The sequence below is a fragment of the Streptopelia decaocto genome (genome assembly GCF_964273445.1).
Source record: "Streptopelia decaocto genome assembly, chromosome: 1".
Taxonomy (NCBI): Eukaryota; Metazoa; Chordata; class Aves; order Columbiformes; family Columbidae; genus Streptopelia; species Streptopelia decaocto.
The window spans coordinates 78782519-78805039 of NC_138663.1; the positions used below are offsets into that span (position 1 = coordinate 78782519).

Sequence of the window (22521 nt, forward strand, 5' to 3'; positions counted from 1 at the left end):
TGGTTTCACTGAAGATAGGGACAGTTTTGCAACTGACTCCAGTGATGACAGATTTCAAGCTGGAATTCTCCAATGTCTTCCACCATAGCATCTCTCATTGACTGTAGACAGGATTTGTAACTTCTTTGGGCCTGACTTTTCCATAAGGTTATTTAATTATACTGTTAGTCCTTTCAGGCAGGTGCTGTTTGTTATTTTGCACAGTGTAGATCAGGGATGTCAAACTCATTTTCACCAAGGACCACATCAGCCTCATGGTTGCCTTCAAAGGGCTGAATGTAATTTTAGGACTGTATAAATGTAACTACTCCTACATGCCCTTTGAAGGCAACCACGAGGCTGATATGGCCCCCGGTGAAAATGAGTTTGACACCCCTGGTGTAGGTGGTCAATATATTGGCAGCCTGGTTTATGACATAGCCTGGGTGCTGTGGTAACAATAATAAATTTAAAACAAAAATAAAAAAAAGGAAGAAAGAAAAAAAAATTAAAAAGACGTTATTATGGAAATGTTTTAAGGTGTAAATAGAGCGTGGACAAGGAAAAGTATCAGGATTTGTTACTTCAGTTGCATTCACTTAAGAGTGGAATAACTCATACATTGAGCATGATAGAATTATACTTGTGAGCATTTTGCCCATCATATTGCTGTCTGCTAAATTGTACACCTTCTCATGTCTTGTCAAATTATTTTTGAATGGTACATAACCATAATCATCCATGTGCTCTTCCTGATCTTTGTCCAACTTTTATTTCTCTCAGACATGATACTACAATGAATGTAGTATCCATTTGGGGTTTGCTGACAGTGAGCTGTTGCCCTAGGATGGCTTAAGTATCTCAGGAAAAGACTCTGAATGTCTCAGGGAAAATACAAAAACAAAACATGAAGAAACCCCTGATGATAAGGGTATATGTCACACCAGGTGTATCTTTGATTGAATATAGTGCATCCATGTTTAGCTTCTAGACTGGAACTGCCTTGTGTTTAGGTCTGTCTGCAGGTGACCATGCAATAACTTCTCAAGCCCTTTAATTTCAGCTGTTGGAAATAATAAAAAAACAGCCCTCCTGATTATTACTCCCTTCTGCATAAGGAATGAAGGGAGCTTCTGGAACTATATTATAGACCAATGCTCCAGCACTTACAAATATTTCCTACCCATTTAATCTGTATGATGCAGACCTACTCCTGTTTTATCCATCTGAGACCTTCTGCAGCTATGGAAAAAAGGGAAGGATATTTCCCTAAAGTAGTTACATTAGTTAAGTTATATTCTGTTTTACTTTAAGGTGTCTTAGTAACACCTTATGTGTATATGCTTGGATTTGCTTCCTGCCACCATGAAATCAATGACAAAAGATCCATTTCTTCCCACATTGTAGGAACTCAGCTCCAGAATTTAAAGTTTTTTTCAAATACAGGAGATCCTCACAATTAGTTCTTTTGAAAAGATATGTTACAGTCCCTTCCTCCCTTTGCACTGGATGATAGAGCTGAACAGGTATAAAGTGAGGAAGGGGAATAAAACAATAAGCAAACATGATGCAGCTTGTGTCAGAGCAGAGCAGAGAGTGCAGTTCTCTATGAAGCGACAGGTTTTCCAGAAGTTCCGTGAACATTTGAAGCACAGCTGATTTTCAGCATTGCTCTTGCTACCACGGGCCACTTACTGAAAGCCATCATTCTTGCTCGCAGGTATTATATTCTTCCAAAGCTAGAGTTAAAATCTTTTGCAGGCATTTAGTCACAGTTTGGTGCCAAGGTAACCTGGGAAATGTGACAAGTTACAGTGCACTGAAGTTTCACAGCTGTAGGAAACAAAAGGGCTTTGTTAGGTAGGCAAATCTGCGCTGTTTAAATGGACCACTGCCAAAGAGTAAGGTCTAGTTAACTTACTGTATTTTGAAATAGAAGGAAGCAGATAGGAAAGTTTCCAAGTTTAAATTTAGCATTTTAGTAGATACTTTAACTTTCTTTTTAGTTGTTCCAGTTCATCTGCTTCAGAATGTAGCAATGAAACAGACCACCTTCACAAGATACTTTTAAATCATTAGCCTGCTACTCAGTCTGTTTATCAACATAGTGCTAGCTGGGTGATGGAATGGTAGAGAGGCTCCTTGGCATAAGCCTATGGTGGGAACATTGCTTCTCCAGAGCAAAACCAGGAAATGGAGAGTGCAGGTCATTCCAAAGTAATTGTCATAAAAGCTTTATGGTATGCCATGTCTGGTACAACAGACATTCCTGGGATTAGGTTGGGAGGTTAAAATAATACTCTTGGAGCTATTCCTTCAAATGTAAAGCCAAACTTTAGACTTGATCCTTCCAAGTTTTGAGTATGCTGACCTTGATTCAGCAAAGCATTTAAGTATGTGCTTAACTTAAAAATGTGTGGTCTTAATGATGTTCATTGTTTAAGTAGATGACATGGGACATTTAAAGACTGAGCCCCTAACTGACCCTGTTGTCACACTCACTTGAACAGAAGCTGCTTGCTGTAGGTTACAGTAGGTACTCAGATGATATTCACCGTGCTTGAAAATCTGGGCTGATCCTGGTCTGATGTTTCAAGCACCGAGACTCGCAACAGCATTGTGGGTAGCACAAGCCACAAATCAAATAATGCCAATAGAGGTAACAGTAGGTGTAAAGTTTTTTATCAAGCAGTAGTATATGAATATTTGAGTAGATTAAGTCCAATATAAAATTAATAAAAATGTGTGGTAAGTTTATTTTCTGAGTGTCTGAGAGCCAAGAATATGGTTATCATAATAAAATCAACCACGTTTCTTTGTCAATTAAGTTTCAACTCAGTAAAGGGTGCCCATGAGTTGAATTTTGATCCCTAAGCCTACCAAGGGGGAAGCTAGGTGCTGGTGCCTGGATGCAGATGCTGCCAGACACTGAGATAAAAACACTTGATGTTTTACTGGCAATGTGACCAGTGCAACCATCCTGAAGATATTTTAAAGGTAATGGTACTCAAACTGCACACACGTCTTCATCTGGCATTTTGTACACAGTGCCTTTTGTAATGATACCTGATGCTCTATTGGATTTTTTTGACCATGGTCAGGTCCTGAGCCATCATTTTCAAATAAATAAAAATAAAGCCTTCAGTATCTCATGGCAATGCTTTTTAAGAAGCACATCTGTGTGGTGGTTGTATGTGGGGTTTTGTTTGTTTTTACTATTTACATTATTTTTCCTGTATCAACTTTTAATTTCATCATCTACTTTCTTTCCAAGTCTGTTGATATTTTACAAGTAATTATTAGCAGTTTTATGTAAATCCTAAGAAATTCTGGGTCTTGTATAAACTTCATTGTCTACCTACTGCTTCTCACTTTTAAGGATTGAAACCTATTATTGATGCACGATTAAAAACTTCTTATTATGCATATTGTTTGAGCTATGATTTCTATGATTTTTTTTTTTTTTTTTGGCAGGAAATTACTCATTTGGGAGGAAAAAATGTTGCCTGGCAAGTTAATTTTAATCAGTGGGTATAAGGGAAGGTGTGTTGACCAAAGCCGCATCATTACACAAGGATTCGGCTGAGGGTGTAACTGTCTGATTTATGATAAGGATGCTGGTTTTTTGTTTGTGATACAAACATACTATGTTAACGTGTATAGCTCTGAACACATGGGCATTACAGTTTTGAACAAGTATTATGGGCAGTTCACTTTTTTTTTTTCAGCCTTTTCAATTACAGTGAACAGAAGGCTGATTCTGTATCTGTATTCTGTATCTGTGTTCTGTATTCTGTCTCAAGTTGAGTTTTTGCAGGTAACTCCTCCCTACAGGCTCTTCTCATCCAAGCAAGCCTCAGTGTACCAGGAGCTAATTCAGCCTGTGGATGTGGAGAGAGGAACACCATGAGCATACCTGGGATGGGATTTGGTATGCAAAAAAGCCAAATTGCTTTATGTAAGTTTGGTCATGCGATAAAAACTGGATATATCCAGCAACAAGTTCTTGGCTACTGCTGCTTTTTTTTTACAGAATTGTTGTTAATCTTTTCCTTTCTTAGTAAGGCATAAAGTGTTCTCAGTTATGCTGGTTGGGATTTTGAACTTTCATTGTTTAGGACTTTCTCTGAGAATGTGGAAAATGACCAGGTAATTGCCGCTCTCTCGCTTTGTTTGGGGAGTCAAGGGCACAGATTTCTTAAATCACAGGACAAAAAATAGTAGATCCCTTTAGAAGGTGAAATCTTAGGTGTCACAATGCCCAGCTTACCTTCAAGAGGAGCCCATTGGGTAGCTCCATGCCAGAAGCAAGATGTGTACCTGTTTCTTTCCAAGAGAGGTACTTAGGGAGTGCAAACGTGGTTAGTTCAGGGCAGACATGCACACAACTGTAGGTGGCAGCTTGCTGGATCCTCATAGCTTGGGCAGTGTTTGAGGAAGGTCCCCACTTGCAGGGCAGAAAGCCAATTACAGGTGGAAAATGGTGGTGTAAAAGAAAAAGTTCATTACAAAGATGTGGCTTCTATTAAAGGCCTTGAACCCCTGTGCTTGTGTAAAAGCTCCTTAGCTTATAATGTTATTATTTTAATCGTTCCAAAACAGGCTTTGAAAAAATCAGACTTCTCATTTGAGGTTAATGAAACACAAAGTTGTCCAGTTCATGCTGTACCTTTGCTGTTACTATTGTTTCAAGGCAGCTCTTTGGAAGGCCAGAGTGCAAGCAACTGCAGCTGTCTGGCACATGATGATTTTTTTTCTTTTGTAGGTAGCAAACTAATCTCAAGAAAGCTTCTGTGTATAAAGGCTTAAGTTTCTGCAGAAATTTCCAGAATTGAAAAATATTCCAAGAGAGCATGATCCCTGCTTTTTTGCCTTTTTTTTTTTTTTTTTTTTCCCCCATTCAGTACATTTCTACCTCATACTTCATTATAACTCTGAATGTTCCTCCTGGTGAATCTGAATAATAGGATAACAGCATTTTCAATGTTGCTGCTGCTGCAGCTTTGTGACTTACTTCCTCCTGTGGCCAGAAGTTTGCAGGATTATTCCTATAAAAGGTATATGTACATATATATATATAAGCATGCACACAGACACATAGACAACTTTTATTGTTTATGCTCTCAGTTATTTTTCAGGAATTACAATTTAACAGAGTTTGCCGAGGGAGTTCTCTTTTCATTTTACTTATTTATATGTAGGAGTCTGAAATGTTGTCTTGCGTGCTAGAGAAGTTATTTCTAAATTCAAATAAACCAAACACAAAACTACTCATTGTTTCCAACTTTCTCTGTTAATTTATCATGCTTTGTTTTCAGGTCAGACAAAGCCTGAGCAGTAGAGGTTTGATGTAGTTGAACTTTCCTCACAATCACAGACCTTTAGGTGCAGTTTAGTTTTTTCTTTTATTAGCAAAGGCTAATGTAGAGATGAGCTTAGATTTCTCCAAATCTTATTTCTGTGTGAACGTTGTGAACTTGCTACCACACACTTCCATGGCAGCACACAGTGATTTTGTTAAAAAAGAATTATGACTTCAGTAAATGTCTGGAGAGATGAAGAGTGTGGTAGGTGTGGGAAGCCTGTTTTGCTTCAGTACTATGGGCTGATAAATCCCCCCAAAAATCCGTATCACAAAGGAACCCTTCTGCCATATATTTAGGTGGCTTTAATACTGAGGGTGAGCTGTTGCAATCATTCAGTGTAGCTGGTATAACTGATACCTTTTTTTACTCACACTTTTCTGATATGTGTGTTTTCACACAACTGGGTTGCAGTTCAATCAGTCTTCCAGATGTGGAGATGACTAATAGGGAATTACTCTGTGAAATTCAGAGGCCTGAATGCCCAAAAATGACAGCTGAGCCATCAGTGCTCCAAACTCATTAAGCAATATCTTCTTTAAATAAAGTGACAGGTAGGTTAGTCTGGATATGCCTTTAGTTTAAAAAACAAAACAGGCATGAGAAGAGGTACCAGAAGGGTCAGGAGTGATACAGATAACTCCAGGATATGCAGTGGCCCTCACTCAGCATTTATGCAGTACAGGATGACAGGCAGAAGATAGGAATTGCTGTAGGGATCAGACTGTAGGCTCTCAGTCGTAAGCCACGGATTAATACCTGTGCAGAACATTTAGCAAGTGCAATGTATGCTGGAATAATCCCATAATCCAGACAACTCTATGGAAGGAAACATGCATCAGCCTAGAGGATTGTGCAAGTTGTAATAATGTGCTTGGCAACCTTTTTCTTTTTTGCTTTTGACTTTGTAACCAGGTACACACCTCTGTTTCTCACTAGAGGCTTTGGCAGATGCCAGCATGTCCTACAGTGAGATGGGTTGGCTTTGGTCCCCTCAGATTGCAGCACCAGTGGGATCCTTGCATAGCTCCAGTCAACCTGGGCTTTGCTTGAGACAAAAACCCTAGTTCCCAAAGGTTTTGGCTTGACAGGTATCTCTGTGTCATAAAAAAGTGTGGCTTGTGGTAACTAGAAAGGGAGGGCAATAAGCAGAGGGTGCTGTGGCTGACATCTGCACCATGGCAGGGGGAAGAGCATCTGGTGCATCTGTCTTAGGTGTAAACAATTGCACTGCAAGCTGCAAATGGGAACCCATGCGATATCAAATGGGGTTTAAACTACTGCCTGTTTAAACTTGTTCATGCTGGAGAACACAGGCAGTGATGGTGACTGAGCAGATGGGAATGATTTAGTGACCTAGACCTCTAATTCTAATCCTAACTGAGTTGTTTTAGCTCTTCTGATTTTATAAATGCACTATGGTAAATGAATTACATTCTCTACTGCCAATAAAATATTATTTCTTGGCACATATTTATTAATGTTTATCAAGTCTAATTTTAAAATATAGATGGCATGGCTTCCATTACTTCTTTGGGGATTGTTTTATACTCTATTAATTTTACTGTCTTGGAATTTTTCCCAATATGTCACAGATACCCTGTTGCATTAATTTGTTCTTTCAATATAGAGTTTCTAAACCAATTTCATATTCATTTTTTCTCATTGATGTTTTTACATTCTTCAGATACTTGTTTTTGTTAAGCTCCCTAAAGTAAGCCTGTACCTTCCTATACTGAGCACCTTATAGTTTGTCCAAAGAATGCATAAATTTCATGTGATGCTCATCTAACAAACATCCTTTTGTTCTGAAAACTGGTTCTTGACTGACACACTGCTTTTTTTTTTTTGCCTTGAAAGAAGTCTTCCAGTACTGATTTAACCAAGATCTTTCTACATTTTGATATTATACTGTGTGCATTTTTTGCCTTTGAGATTTTTCTAGAATTTGTGCCATTTACAAAATAGAAAGAAGAGATCTGTTTTTTTTAAAACTGTGTTGTCATTGGCACTGGGAAACTGAATGCCAGAAAGTAGTTTCAGGGACTTTTGTTTTTCCTTTTCAGCACCTCCAAAGCCAACAATAATATAACAACAAAAAAAAAGAAGTATAGGTCACCATGCCACTTCCTGGAGTGGAGCACCAAACTAGTGAGTATACTGCCTTTTTAATGTTTACAGTTATATCACTGACGTTCCCTATGACTGGTCTTACAGATTATAGAGGAAGATACCTTTACTTTCCTTAGCAGAGGAAAAATAATCCCATTGGATGTTTGCTGGAGATTATGCTGTACAGTCATCTTAGTGATAGTTCACAATATGCTTGCTTTAGATGCTCCTCATGTAAAAACCCAGCTGCCTTAAAACCAATTACTGCAAGTAGTACTTTAAAAGTACTTAATGCATAATGTCATGAAACAGCAAAACTCTACATAAAATATTGTTTCCAAAAGTAGCCATGAGAAAAACAGCCGTCCTTGGAACTGCAAGTGAGAAATACTGATCCAGGGAAAAAATAGGAAATGTTTTCCTAGAAGCTTCCCACATCTAGCACATTTTAAATGAAAGTAGAAAGTCTGAAAGTTTATTTTAATTACTTTTAAAACATCATTTAGTAGGACACACCCATCCCTCCCAGGTTGCATAAGTAATTATAGTCTTTTATATGAAAGTGCTTGAAGGTTTCTTCATATTAAAAAAAAGGTGGAGGCAAGTTTATAACAATGTAATGTACAAACAAATCAGTATTGAGATGTTCCTCCTACATTTCACACCAAAGAGAGAGTGAAAAGTATTTGAGAATAATTTTACAATACCACAAGTTATTAGTGTACTTTGAATGTGAGAATTAGCTGGAATTTATATACCAACCACATCGTAAGATGAAAGTGGTGCAGGTACATCATAGTGCTCCAAAGAGTTCTTCTCATGCCTTTGCTCAAATTTGCTGGAATCCAGGGGATTTGCACTAGTTTTGCCAACAGAGAAATTCTACTGTGCTTTTAGGTTACCACCCACAGGGAGATGGGATTGAAAAGGCACTCCATGTGCAGGCTTGTTACTGGAATCGCCCAGAATTAACTATTTACAAGTGCAGGGTTTCTCTCCTAAGCTCCTTGAATTCACTGTCCCTCTGCCCATGAAGGCAGAACCACACTCCCCAGTCTGCTCCCTGGTACGTGGAGGCTCGTTCCTCCTTGCCCTTGGGCTCAGGTGCATTTTGCACTCCCACAGAGGTGGCACAGGCAGTGGGCAGCTCCCACCTGGAGCTGGAGCTTAGAGGGAACAGCAGAGATCATGGCATGAGAAACACATTGGTACTGGCATACTTGAAGCTGACTTATTTTGGGTTGTATTCCACCATAGAGTTACTTCTTTACTTTCTTTTAAAGCAAACTTTCTGCTGCACAAAGGCTATGACCTTTAGGAGCCAAATTTCACCTTCAGTTTCTTAGGTTCATTTTTAATACAACTTTCACACAAAATACTTTTAAAAGGTGATTTCCAATGGCCTGTATTGAATGTGAGCACCCTCTTCTGAAGGTTGTCAGTGACATTTAGACTTCTACTTTGCAGCTTTGAAAACATCCCCAGTATGTTTGTTTGGGCTATCCCAAACATCTCGTCATGTTTTGTTTTTAAGCGTAGAGTGTAGCTAGACAATGATTCATTTATTCAGGTTAAAATATTGATCCAGCATGTAATGGAGATTCAGCCATTGACAAAAAACTGTTTTTTTGACATACCTTTTTCTTTTTCAGAAGACTAATTAATTCAAGCACACATTATATCCAAGTTCAAAGGCACATACAGCCCATCTTAGCAAGAAATTATATGACTTAAAATAATTTTTTAATATCTCTTCCTCCAAGGTTAATAGTATTGATTCCCATATGAGCACACATGTAATATCTGTCACAATTTGAAGAGATCAGTAACACTCCTCCTCTACTACTTCTATTATTTGAGGTTTTACATGTAAGTACTCAGTGCAGCCTCATCCTTGGGAAGAAAATTCCCTTACTGCAGAGTTAGATTGCACCAATTTTGCAGGAGACCTGTGAACAGTTGCCAAATCAAGTTCTACAAGAGAAAATTCTCATAGAAGAACACTCTGAAATGATTGTACCAGTTGTATCTTTGTCTTTTATCAGTTCTCTTTGGGACCCAAGGAGGCTGGAATTACTAAAATAAGGTCACATGACATCTTAGTATAGCAACCCCAGATTATCTGTGCACATTTCCAGAGATTAAAATCAGTGTGAAGAAAAAGGCTGAACACCTTATGTACAAATCATGCTTCTAAAAGCATTTTTCTTTTTGAGGCAGAGGATTAACATTTTCTTCCCCTCTTCTTTCACATGTTGTCCTTCCACACTTCAGCAATCTATCAGAATTTGTCTTCCTCTTCACTCCGCTACCACTTACTCCTGAGAAAGCCCACAATGTGACTTGCAGACTGACTCCCTGAGCCTTGGCCTTGCAGCCACATCAGCCCCGACATGGCACTGCCACGTGATCTTTTGGTTGGTGGCTTGACATTTGGGATTGTGCTGCTTCTGGCTGCGGCCCTGTTTGGCTTTAAAGCTCAATCAGCACAACCGAGTGCAACTAAAGCGAAGACAAGCGGGTTCCCCTTGCACAACACTTCCTCCACTGATGAACGAGATGCAGCTCCCCACACGCAGCCTCCTGAGCGGGAGTTGCCACCTGGTTTACCTCTGCGTGTCAGGAGGCCAAGCCTAAAACATCTGCAGTTTCTTAAGTGGCTGCCAGACAAAACAACCACCTGGGGAAACAAGCTGGCTGAGCACGGGAATGTAAACCTGCTTGTTCTGAATGTCCTTACTTCTCCTCATCTGCGGAATATCATGCACCCATTTGATGTGGTTCACAACACACCAGAGTGAGGATGTTGATGTTCAGCCAGCCAAGCGCATCACATCAGGGACACCGTGTCCTGCCTTGGGAGCATGGCTGGTGGTGCTACATAGCACAGCACCTGGACGGGCTCGGGAGGCAGCTTCCTCCATTAGAGCCATTTGCAGGGGACTCTTGTACCCACCTCTGAGTGCCTGCTGCTGCCAGCCTGCCCCAGACAGACAGCATTGGGTCATGAGGGAATCAGGAACACTCCATCAGCAACAACAAATACATCCTTTTTGGTGACCTGCTCTCCTGTTTTTGAGTTTCCATGTTACCACAGGCCTCGCAGAACAGGTTCCCCAGTGGGCAAGGCCAACCTACAGCCGGTTGTCAGGCTGGTGACTGACACAACATCCCACGTTGTGGCTTGTGGAGAGGTGCTGATTGATGTGAGCTGCTGATGCTGCTCACTGCCAGCATATGCAAGTGGGCTGGCTGGGATCCAGCAGCTACGGTTTGCCTCCCCAGGACTGCCCTTCCATAGCAAGGGCCCTTTTCCTCATCTGTTAGCACCTGCCACATCACAACCAAGTTGCATGGACAGGCACGGTGGCAAATGCTGTTGCAGATACTGGAGGTCAGTTTGCAAAAGCTATGGAAGACTATTTTTATGGGAGCACTGAAAACTTTTATGGTGGGATTCATCTCCCCTGACTTTTTGTTGTCAAAAGCTGATCTTGCTGTCTAGTCTTCTCTCAAAGCCATACCTGGAGCTCATTTCATCTCATATCTACAGTAAGTATCTAAAATAGACAAGACAACTCACACCTCTGGAAATGCTTCTTTTTCCTCCTTGAACTTTAAAGAGAAACTGACTGTCTCATCTGGATGTGTCTGTACTGAATCCGTGCAGTCCTGCCTCATAAATGTACCCTATCATCTGTGTGCGACACTTACAAGAAGTGTCATGCCCTCTCTAGATAAAACTCTTTGTATTCAGCTTCAAAATATGTTTACAGAAGTGCTGATGGGATTTTTCTGGGTGTCTCATCTTGAGAACTGCACTCCACCTTCTTTCCTGATAGACAATGGGCTTGCAGTTACCTTTCCAACAGACTTCTGTTCTTCTACCTGGTGACAGGCTCACAGCAATGATAAATAGGGGACCCGTTGCTAATGTTCATACATGTTTTTCCTCAAACTTTGCACTATCATTGTAGTTAAAAGTAGTCCAAATACAGGGTTTAATATGGGTAAATTTTAAATTATCAGATGAAGCAAATTCTGGTGATATTCTGGTGAATGAATCTAAGCATTTACAAGATTTTATTTTAAATAATAATTAAGATGTTAAGAACTAAGCAAAGATAACTCTTTTTCGCTGAAGTAAAAGTATGAGAAGGATCAGTTCCTCTGAAGAACAGGTTAGATTGCATTTCCTGTATTCTGAGTTATTTTAAGAGAGAGTTTCAATAGGTATTTTTTCCCTTGTGTTTAAACTAATGAAAAAACAAGTTAGCATTTAAAGACTAATGCAGCAACATTGCAATTAAAACCATTGCAGAAAATAGCATTTTTCTGTGTTGCATATGTTCTTACTAAATGGTAGAAGTGAGCTGTGTTTTGATTTTCTCACTGAGCATCTGGTGACAGGATAGAGGATAGAGTCCTGCTGGCAAAATGGAAGAACTGAAACTTTAAATGAAGAGTATTAATAAAAAAATATATAGTCATCACAGTAAGATGTGCAAAATTCCATCAAGCAAAATCCAATAGAGAGTGTGAATATGGCAGATAAAATGATCATCTGCAGTTAACTACCAGGCTTCAGTGGAATGTGAGAACTTCTATATTTATGGACTTCGCAAGTTTACTATTTCTTTCAGATTTCATGACTAAATAATACATTTCCATGTATTTCATTGAGTTAATTTAATCTTTAGCAAATCTCTTAATGTATTTTTATACAGAAAAAGCTAATCAAGACTTTTAATACCAACTTTGTCAAAGTTTGAATTTCAGTTTACCTATCACTGGAAAGAAAGGATGTTGGAACAATGCTTTTTGTTTCCAGGGTTCCTGAAGTTGAGTCGTAAAACTCTTTTTTTCTATATTTAGAAATCAGTAGAATGGTCCTTTAATTATACTTGAGTCTGATTTTGTAATGCTAGTTTCTGCAAAAGTGAGCACTGTGCTGTTACAGGCAACCAAATGACCAAAACCTTTTCTTGAGACTCTTGATAATGCCTGGAATGACTTCTATGTCAGAATCTTCCCTTGCACTGGGGAGTTCTGCTCTAGAGAGGACACAGATTAAGTAGGTTTGGACTCTGTATGTGCCCTGCTAGATGTTAGAGCTGATTTTCTACTTGTGGTTGGTTAGGACATGAGAGCTGGGCTAGCTGTGGGTAATAGGTTCACTCTATTTGTCTGGCCCATCAGTAGTCAACTTGGAGGGATGGCTGTTTCATCCCAGATCTCCTATTGGCACCTGCAGGAACTGCTTGCAGTTGTGTTAAATAATTCTGATTTATAATAGGCAGAGGGTCTGATGGAGGCTGTGATTTCCTGAGGGCATCTGCTTCTCTTTAGGTCTCCGCGAGGTTAGCCCTCTTGCACCTCTGCATTGGGGTTGTGACACAGAGGACCCTGGCAGATATCAATACACAATTCATGCCCTTTGAGGAGCTAGACCATCCTTCAGTATCTTTGCTGACCCTCATCAAAGGCACCAAGAAGTTCAAGTTACTGAGGCTGCAGGTAAAATGCTTGGAAAAACTGAGCCTGCCCTCTCAGGGGTCTTGTACGTGAGCTGAATCACTCCATGGCTGTTGGGTGGATGGTAGCGAGTGCCCTTTGGAAAGGTGCTTAAAGCAGCTTTAGTTTTTAGACGTTGTTAAGGAAAAAAAAAGAGGAAAAAAAGAAAGAATGAAAAAAACAAGTTGTTCCTTCCGGGAGAGGCTGGCACCACTAGCAGGCTGGCAGGTAGGCTGCCAAAATAACACCACTAGAAACCTGCCTTCTTTTGCAAAGCTTTTGTATCAGTGATTGTGGGAAAGTTTTGCAATCACCATAAGAAGGAAATTCAAGGTTTGAAAAAATGCGGTGGAGTGCTCCACTTCTTGGAGTAGGCAGCACTTTTGCTGTGACGTTGTTCTGGCTTCAAGCCTGAAAGCCCTTGGGCACGGGAAAGAAACCGCCTGACACCGCAGTGACACAAAGTAAGTTCTCTCTCTCTGCCTCTCGCTGTGTCTCCCTGCTCTACCTTCCTGCTTCTTTCCATTTGTTTCTTAGTTTTTTTGTTGGTTTAATTTTTAGGTGCTAGTGCAGGACAGACTAGGCTTTGTGTACATCTCAGTGTCACTAAACTTGAAAGAGTTTATGTGAAGTACAAAGGTACAATTCTGCAAATTAGATATTTTTTTAAGGGATAAGAACTGTGGACAGTGGGATGTTTTGTCCCTCTGTACAAAAACTATTAGTTACCATTACTTCATTTTTTTCTTTAATGGTCATAAATGAAATCTTGTATTATTTTTCTTGCTTCATGTAATTTTAAATACGACTGGTGTCAATGATTTGCTGGTTTGCCAAAGTTCAGATTTTTATAGAGTGGTTATGGAAAATGTTGTTGTTTCATTAGGCACAAGATAAGTGTTTATACAATTTAACATTTTCTATAAGTTTAAGGTAGATAATTAACCCGGCAGCATAACATTAAATATTGTGAAAAGAAAACCATGTCACTGATTTAAATACTGTTTATTTAACAGAGTCTGATGTTTCACAGAGTTAATCCTCAAAAAAATACAAATCAATAAAGAATATATTTGCTTTAGAGAACTCTTTCAGCTCCCATCCTGTAAAGATTTGAGTAGATCAGAATTCACTGTACTTTATTTATGTATAACTTCTTTTTTTCATTTTTTTTTTTTTTTTATTTGTGACCTGCTGAGGGTGATCTAAGGAAGACTAGGTCCCTTTAGAAATTTCTTATGTGGTTCAATGTGAAATATATGTGTCTGCTTTTCATAGTAAATTTTGGTGGATCCTACTGGAGTGGGATTTGGAACTAAAAACTACATAATAAACGTTAGAGTGCTTATGAGGCTTTATATCTCTTTATTACACATTAGTCCCTATCACAATCATTAGGAATAACTTTGGGGGAGCTGTTTGGTGGTTAGAAGAGTGTTGTCCTTTCTGGGCATGGGTGGATGTTTCTCAGGCAGTCCAGGTTGCTCCTGGGCATCTTGCTTGGGAGAAATGAGTTCTCCAGTGGAACGGAGCAACATCTGTGGGTTAGCCCAGGACCCTGCTACAGCCCCTGGTGTTGAAAATCTCTTGCGATACTTAAATGGCTTCTGCTCATGGGTCAGCAGGAAGGTAACTTTGAGAAGTTCCTGGAGGAATTAAACAAATTGGGATACCTAAGATCCCAGTGTTTTGGGGTGGAAATGTTACAGGCCAATTTCTTGGCCTGAGTTCTACTATATTCCTTTAATACATGTGCCAGTGTATATCAGAGCTAACTCATTGATTTCAGTACTACTGCACCAGTTTTCCAGCAGAGGAACTTGGCAATAGCTCTTTTTGACTTGTTGTTATTCCAGATCTCTCTCTATTAGCTGGTGTCCCCGATCAGCTTCATCTACATCAACTAGTGTAGCTGACTCCTTATATTAGAGCCAATTTTAAAATGGAGAACTTTGGCAGCCACATTAAGATAGCTGCATATTTCATCTGTCTTGCAGGAACCTGTGCAGACTTGTGGACTTAAAGATAGTAATTATTTGTTTCTTTAAATCAGTGCCCTCTTTTTCCCTAATACACCTTAACTTACTGTATCTCTCCCTCTATTTTCTCCTCAGTCATCATTTGTGGTCCAATTCTACAAATGTTTATCCAATAAATAATGTTACTCACAGGAATGTTGACAGAATGTACAGAGTAGTGTCCAATATTTCTGTGAATTCATAGATTACACAGAGAAAATCCTCATAAATATAACATATTACCAGGATCCTATTGGATCATACCAAAGATCCAGCTAGCCTTGAACAGTGATCAAAAGTGGATATTTAAAAAAGAATATAAGAATTTATTCAAACATGGTGAAGATGTTTATCTGACACACTGTCTTAGCCTCCAGCTTCCTAGGGACTTCGGTTCTCTACAAAGATTTCTAAAAACTGTCAGCACATTGCCTCTAAATTTTCCCTCTATCAAAGAAGGCCCTGAAGTCCTTTAGAAAGCAGATTTCACAAAGCAAGTGCACCGGTCCTTAACTCATTACAATGATACTTTGAACACATCAACATCCTTCCTGAGAAAAGGCGTAGACATCTCAAGTAGTGTCTCACCACGTAGTATGTCTGAAAAACATTGAAACCTTTATTCTTATGCAAATAATTGTTAACTGTAGTTATGTTTTCCAAACAGGAAGACCTACATATAAGATCTGGAGAAGGAAAACCATGGACAGGTCAGTCACTGCTGGCCAACTTAAAGACAAGTCACTCTTCCAGGACACAGATGACAGTGCAGTTCCTGTCAAGGGTGTGTGCCATAATTGTTCAAAGCTAAAGGTATGGAGAGGAGCCCTCACCACATATTTTCTCTGGAGTACTGAAAATGAAAATTTGTAGTTCTATCATAATTCAGTTAGTTCTGCATGACACTCTTTGATATTACACATGTTGGAAACAATGCTCTAGATTGTGATGCCAAGCACATAGGAGTCAATAAATATGTTCAGCAGTTAAAAACTGAAGCCATATTTTACTAATGAATTGTTTAGAGGTATGCTATAGTCATAGCAGTAGTTGCAGCTTTACCTTTTAATCTATGTTTTTAGTACAGGAGAAGTAAGAGAAATAAGATATGCTGTAATAACAGTACCAGTAATGAACCAGTAATGCCAATTTTCCCCAAGGAAAGAAACAGCTAAAACAGTATGTGGTAGAAAGATAGAAGGTGCACACAGTCAGGGCCAACTTTCTTTTTCTTTGAAGTAGAAGAGGCTTTAGAGATTATCCTGAAAGGTAAAGTAAAATCTTCTGTTTTAATGAAAACAATAGGAAGGATCTCTTCACAGAGAATTAGAAAGCAAAGCACTTGATTTTTGTGTTTCTTGTGTAGGTTGCTCACGCATGCAACCATGATAAAAATATTGTTTCTTTGCAAACTCAGTTATTTTCTCTTTTCAGATATTTCTTGGAGCCCTAGCTTTTTCCTTTTTTGCCAAAGGATTTTCTGGAAGCTACATGAAAAGCATGTCCAGTCAAATTGAAAGGAGATTTGAAATCTCATCATCAATTTTTGGCATTATTGATGGCAGCTTTGAGATAGGTATGTATACTTTTTTGTTTGGAAAGTGGATAAGTGCTTCTTCTTAATACATTTTTTCCCTAAAAATACTATCTTTTTGTAATCTTGCTGTTTCTCTCTCTTGTTGATGCAGGCAACTTAATGGTAATGGTGTTGGTGAGCTACCTTGGACCAAGAGTTCATCGACCAAAAGTAATTGGTGTTGGATGTCTCATCATGTCCTTAGGAGCATTTTTGTCAGTGATACCTCAGTTCCTAATGGGACGGTAAATATGGAGAGTTTTCACATTGTGCACTAGTTGAACTTGACCATATGAATTATTTTTTAATCATACACCCAATTTGCAAGCTTGACAATAGTAGTTTCTTCCAGATAACAGGAAGGTTTTGATAGTTGGATTTTTAGTACTGACTTGCTGATTTCCTCTCTGAAAGCTTACCTCTTTCTACAGGTAAGTAGAAGAGAAACCCAAGATTTATACAGAATTTATACATAATTAGGGATAAAGTGGGTTGAACTCTTTGCCTGGAATAGATATATATCTACACACATGTAGTTTTTAGCCATTTTCCTTTTTATATGCTTAAATGTACTGTAATGAGACCTTGATGGAAGATGTTTCTTTCTCTATAGTGGCTATTCATGCTAAGCTCTTTAACATTATCAAAATCTGAATCTATCTCCAGTGAACTCAGGGAGAGTTAAATAGCTAAGTAACTGTCAGAAGCAGTTCACACCTCTCCAATCCTTCGGCATTCTCACTGAATAGTAATTGTAAATAAACCCCCTCTGTCCCTCAAAAATTAAAATTGATTTGTGCATCTTCTTTAGCTCCAAGATCGACACCTATGACAAGGGGGCTATGGAAAGAATTGTATCTGGGGACCATGGTATGGAAAGTGGTCGCAGTCACTGCTCTGCTTGTGAAATAACATGGAACCTGCACTGCAGGGGACAGCACAAGCCAGAAGCCATGGAAATCTCTGATTTAACTCAAACATACAGCCAAATTCTGAAGATTGTGCATTCTCCACAACACTGAGTAAAACCCAGTGGCCATGGGGACCTCACCATCATCCGTCATGATATTAAAGTTTACCACTTGATTGCACAGTCAGAGGGAATATCTGGTCTCCGTTTATGCCAATGTAGCATGAATGTACTCAAGCTGGCTTCAATATACTTAGCAGATTTGCTGTAGTAGCTGGCTGCCTAAATACAGACGAACTGGCACATGTTTTGCAGCCTATGTTAATCTCTTTATAGACACAGATAGGTTACTAGTAGATCGTTAGGTAATTTTAAACTAACACAGAAATCTCTATGTTACATGTCTGTCACGTAGGTAAGAAATGAGTGTCAGCAGGGAAAAATATCAGCATTGATTTATGTGAAAAGATGTGGAAGGATTCTGCCTCTGTTCTTCAGTCTAAAAGAACAAACTTTAAGCCCTGGAAGCAGCTTTTTTGCTCTTTAGCTTAAGAAAATATTTGGGTTAGAATGGTCAGAGCATTTTGAAAAATATATGAAGATGCTTATCTTTTTGGGTTTTTTTAAGTTAAAGCACTTGAAATGGGTTGCCCCTCCACTTTGCCTTCATGTAACAGGAATGAACATGTATGAACATGAGGCTCATACACATTTCCTGCAAAGCAGAGTCTTTCACGTGTCAGTTGTATTTTACATAGTTGTTTTCCAGTTATAATTATGAAAGGATAACTGTTACTGTGGACAACTCTTCTATGAGTGTATCAGCTTGCTCCCCAGGACTGTCTGTGAGCCGTCCAGTTACAGATGCTACAGAAACACCCAGTGCAATGAAAAATTTTGGTAAGCAAAGGCTCTGATGCTGGGTTTCCTTCTTCTGCTTGTCCCCATTTTTTTATACCCTCTTTCACTGGGAAGCAGTAAAACCCCTGTTAGAAACCATGACATGTACAAACCCACTGTAAAATGATTTTTTTAAAAACATATTTTATGCCATTTTTCTGTTGCAATAAAGTATTCTCAGAATTACATTCACAGAAATGTAAATGTTTATGACCTGCAGGATGTGAGAAAACAACAAATTCCTATCTGTGGCTCTTTGTGTTGTTTGGGAACCTTTTACGTGGAATTGGGGAAGCACCAGTTATGCCATTGGGGGTTTCATATATTGATGATTTTTCTAAAGAAGAAAACTCAGCATTTTACATAGGTAATACGCAAATGAGTGATTTTTATGCTAAACATTCTTTTCTTTAACATTTCTGTAGCCAAGCAAATACTCACCAAAAAGAAGAAATCTATCTGCTCTATTCTGGGTAACTTTGAGTCATGCAGAGAAAAAAGCAATGCAAAAGAGATCTCAGGTTTATTTTTGAAGGATATTTCTCAGATACCCCTTTTGCTTTCCTCAGGTGGCTTCTGCCTCATGTGCCAGGTTTCTCTGTTGAAGAGGAGCATAATCAAATACTCATTTTTCCAAAATGAGAAATCGTCTCTGTCTTATCTGGCACATCATCTTCAGTACTACAGTTTCAGAGAATAAATTCTTCCTAATCGCTATTGCACAGATAAGAGAATCATTCTTAATCACAACAATGCAAACATGTTACAGAATCTTTACCTGACTTTTGAATTTTACATGCAGCATACTTCCTGATGAAAGCTTTTTGAAGTCACTAGCTACTAAAGGAAAAACCAAACACTTGCCAGGGTGTTGTAACAAATCCCTTCTAATTGGCATTTTGTTGTTGTTTTGATGAAACATAGCCTGTTGCCCAAGACAGAAAGACTTGCACCCAAGCTAATTATTTTCTTGCTGAACTGATTTAATAGCATGAAGTGTTTGTGTGGTTGAGGGAGCTCAAAACCACTGCGTGAAGTAAACTTGGTGAAGTTGAACCCGTCATAGAGATAGGAAGAGTTTCAGGATAAGCCCAGTGAGTAATGCTACTAGGTAAGGCCATTGTAAATGTCTTCATTTGGGGATGAGGAAATCTGCAGGTTGAAGAAAATTGAAGTATTGTGAAGGGAGCTGACAAAAACAAAAGTTCCACTTACCAGTTATCCAAAATATTTGTAATCACCTCTGAGCTTCTAATTAAAGGTATTTGTAAAAGTTCAGCTGAGATTTTTTTCTTGTCAGAATCTGATCTGGGAGAGATTGCGATGAATTGGGAGCTATTGGAGGAGTGAAATTAAAAATATAAAGCTGGCAGAGAGTATAGTATGGATTCAACCAAAATGAAAATTTGTTTAGGTCATGCAACGAGACAAGGCATTTTGTTTACAGATTATTAAAATATTTCATTTTAACATTCTGAATAGTAATTTTCAGTCTATAATTCCATTAAAATATTTTAGTCCTTTGATGGACTCACCAAATTTCCAAAAAAAAGAAGTGGATGTTGAAATTATCTTTTCCATAGATCTGAAATTCCTTTTCTTGAGCAACTTTACTGCTCTTCTGAATCAAATTATAATCAGCATTTTTATAAAATAATAATAAAAAAGTCCTATAACGAAAAAACTTCAGTCAATCCTTTCTGTTGAATTTTGTCTACTGTTCTCGTTATTTGACTCTGAGCAAAAAGTTTCACCTTCCTGTCTTTCTTTTTTCTCCTGCCCTTAGGTGTTCCGTTAAGAACATAACTTATATTGAAGCAGGGACAGCTTTTTTAAAGTATCAATGGAATACAGCATTAAAATACTTTTTGACAGCAATAAAACCAGAATTGTAATAAGAAGGAACAGAAAAGGAAAAATCAGCCTGTTTTCAAGCCATCTTACAGAATTTAATACAGGATGGTAGCTTTGTTGTGGTGGCTTATTTTATTAGAAGCTTTTAATGAATGAAATTTCATCACTGAGTTTACCACTAGCATATAATCTTATCACTAGTGAAACCACGGCTTCAATGGAAATGTATCTGAGGCCAATGTGTGTTGTAAATTTTAATACCTGTTACGTGCTAAATTACTGATCAATATAAGGGTTGGCTGAGCTATGTCAATATGCAGAAACTGATTAACTGATAAGTCTCCATGATTAACTGTTTGTGGTTTAGTCTGTTTGTCAATGACGAACTATAATTATTAAAAAGGAAAATAGAATTAAGAAAATACTACAGTGAACTTACTTGGTTTTATCACAATACAATCTAAGTGAAGTTATTACTGAATTCAAAGAGAATGCAGGTATGAAATTTAATTTAAAAACTACGCATATCCTTCTTAGTTTATCTGATAGCTTATGGTCTCTTAAAGAAATATACTACATACACCATACAAGGCCATTGGTATGAGTGTGCTGTATTTTATCTGTTTATTTTAGAAATTTGCTACTGTGTACTTGAAGCTTGGAGGTGATCTTGCAGAGTTCTGAATACTGAGTCCTGCTTTAGGCTCATTGATAAAGATAAAGAGGTAATTCCTGACTTCTAGTGTCAAAATCCTGATTCTGCAGAAGTCAGTCACTTTGGAAGCATCAGAATTTGGTCTAAAAGGCCAGATTTTCCAGTGAAGTAAAATGAGAGAACTAAATGAAAGTGATATGCAATTAGAGCAATGAAGCAAAACTGAAAAATCGTATGGTTAAATTATGCTCTATGAATTTCTTATAGAAGTCCTTGATCATAAGATAAGTGATTACTGTATTCAGAAGAGAGTTTGCAAAACTAAGAGGAGAAAAATCTCTGCAATAGAGGAATGCAGTAGGATTTACAGAGCATAGCACTTAACATGGACAAGAACTGACAGGCACTTGATCAATAATTCCTTTTTTTTTCTAATAAAATAAAATTAAGCCTTCTGCAACTTCAAATGGCAGTTCCATGCTAGAATTTACAAATACGTATCACTGAACTTTTTTTGAAACTTTTACCCTCTGTCACTAAACTTCAACAGATCAACACAAGTGACAAGGGAAAGTGAGTGCCTACACTGAAATTATTTTGAGGATATTTTTCTTTTATGTTGATTGCCAGCAGTGGTCACCAAAATCAGATTACACTCTATTTACATACTCAATCAGCAAAATGGAGGTCTAGCTTCCTAGGTTTCTGCTAGCCTTCACAGCTTATTCTTTTGCTCATATGGGCATCCTACCTTATTCTGATCCCACGTTCTCTCCTTTGTAAGCAGAGGCAGAGTGGGAAATGGAAGCCTTAGTGAGGCCAGTAACAAAACTGAAAACTGATTTTAAAGAGGTCATTACTTGATCACTAGATTTCTTGATTTATTTTTTTTTTAGTAGACACATAAGTACATATTAACACAGCAGTTACTCAATTTGCTCATTCTGGTGCTGAATGAATCAACAAAGATTGTGTCTAATGAACTGTGTTCACACACAGACACACTTTTATCTCCTTGTTGCCTACTGAAAATATCCTCATGGTCCTGTACCTAATTCCATGTCTACACACCTCTGTTGTCTCTGTCATCTTAATGTGACTCCAAACTGCAAAGATGTGCCTTCTTATATGCACATCATCAGATCAAATACTGCTACTTAAAATAAAACTAGGTACCTGAACATAAAGTACAGGGGAAAGTCCTGACTTCTACAATCACAGAACATCATGCAAGCTTCAAATAGAGTTGCAGGTAGATTTATGATACCTCCAATGAGCCTAGAGTTGTATGTTCACTAGTTAACTGCTACAAGCTCAACGAAGTAGCTACAAAAATCTGAGAGAGTAGGGAGGAGGAGGGATAAAATTCTTGCAGTGTTATTCTCTTGTTCCCTGTTCCCTCCAAGACACTGATCTTGCCAATGAAATGAATGCAGGAGTCCACATGAAACTATGCTCCCTTCAGCAAAGCCCTGTGTGGATGAAGAAGTCTGCTTCCACATTGCAGATAGTGCACTGGCAGTTTACTGCTTATCTTCTTGCTAGTCAGAAGCTTCAGAGTAGACATCTCCGCACAGCCTGTGCCCTTTTTCTGCTTTCTCCTTCCTTTCTCCTTCCCCTGCCCACAGAGGAGCAGGCGT

The 22521-nt window shown here is 38.5% G+C and overlaps 1 protein-coding gene across 1 annotated transcript in view; it reads left to right on the plus strand.

The window, feature by feature from the left end:
- Positions 1-22521, plus strand: part of LOC309452098 (uncharacterized protein) — a gene marked incomplete at both ends in the record, with an annotated part of 50841 nt that overhangs the window by 16498 nt on the left and 11822 nt on the right. The window contains 4 exons of the mRNA XM_082075950.1: positions 16421-16562; positions 16675-16807; positions 18242-18372; positions 18593-18739. Coding sequence (XP_081932076.1) covers positions 16421-16562; positions 16675-16807; positions 18242-18372; positions 18593-18739 — 553 coding nt within the window. The remainder of the gene's footprint in view (positions 1-16420; positions 16563-16674; positions 16808-18241; positions 18373-18592; positions 18740-22521) is intronic.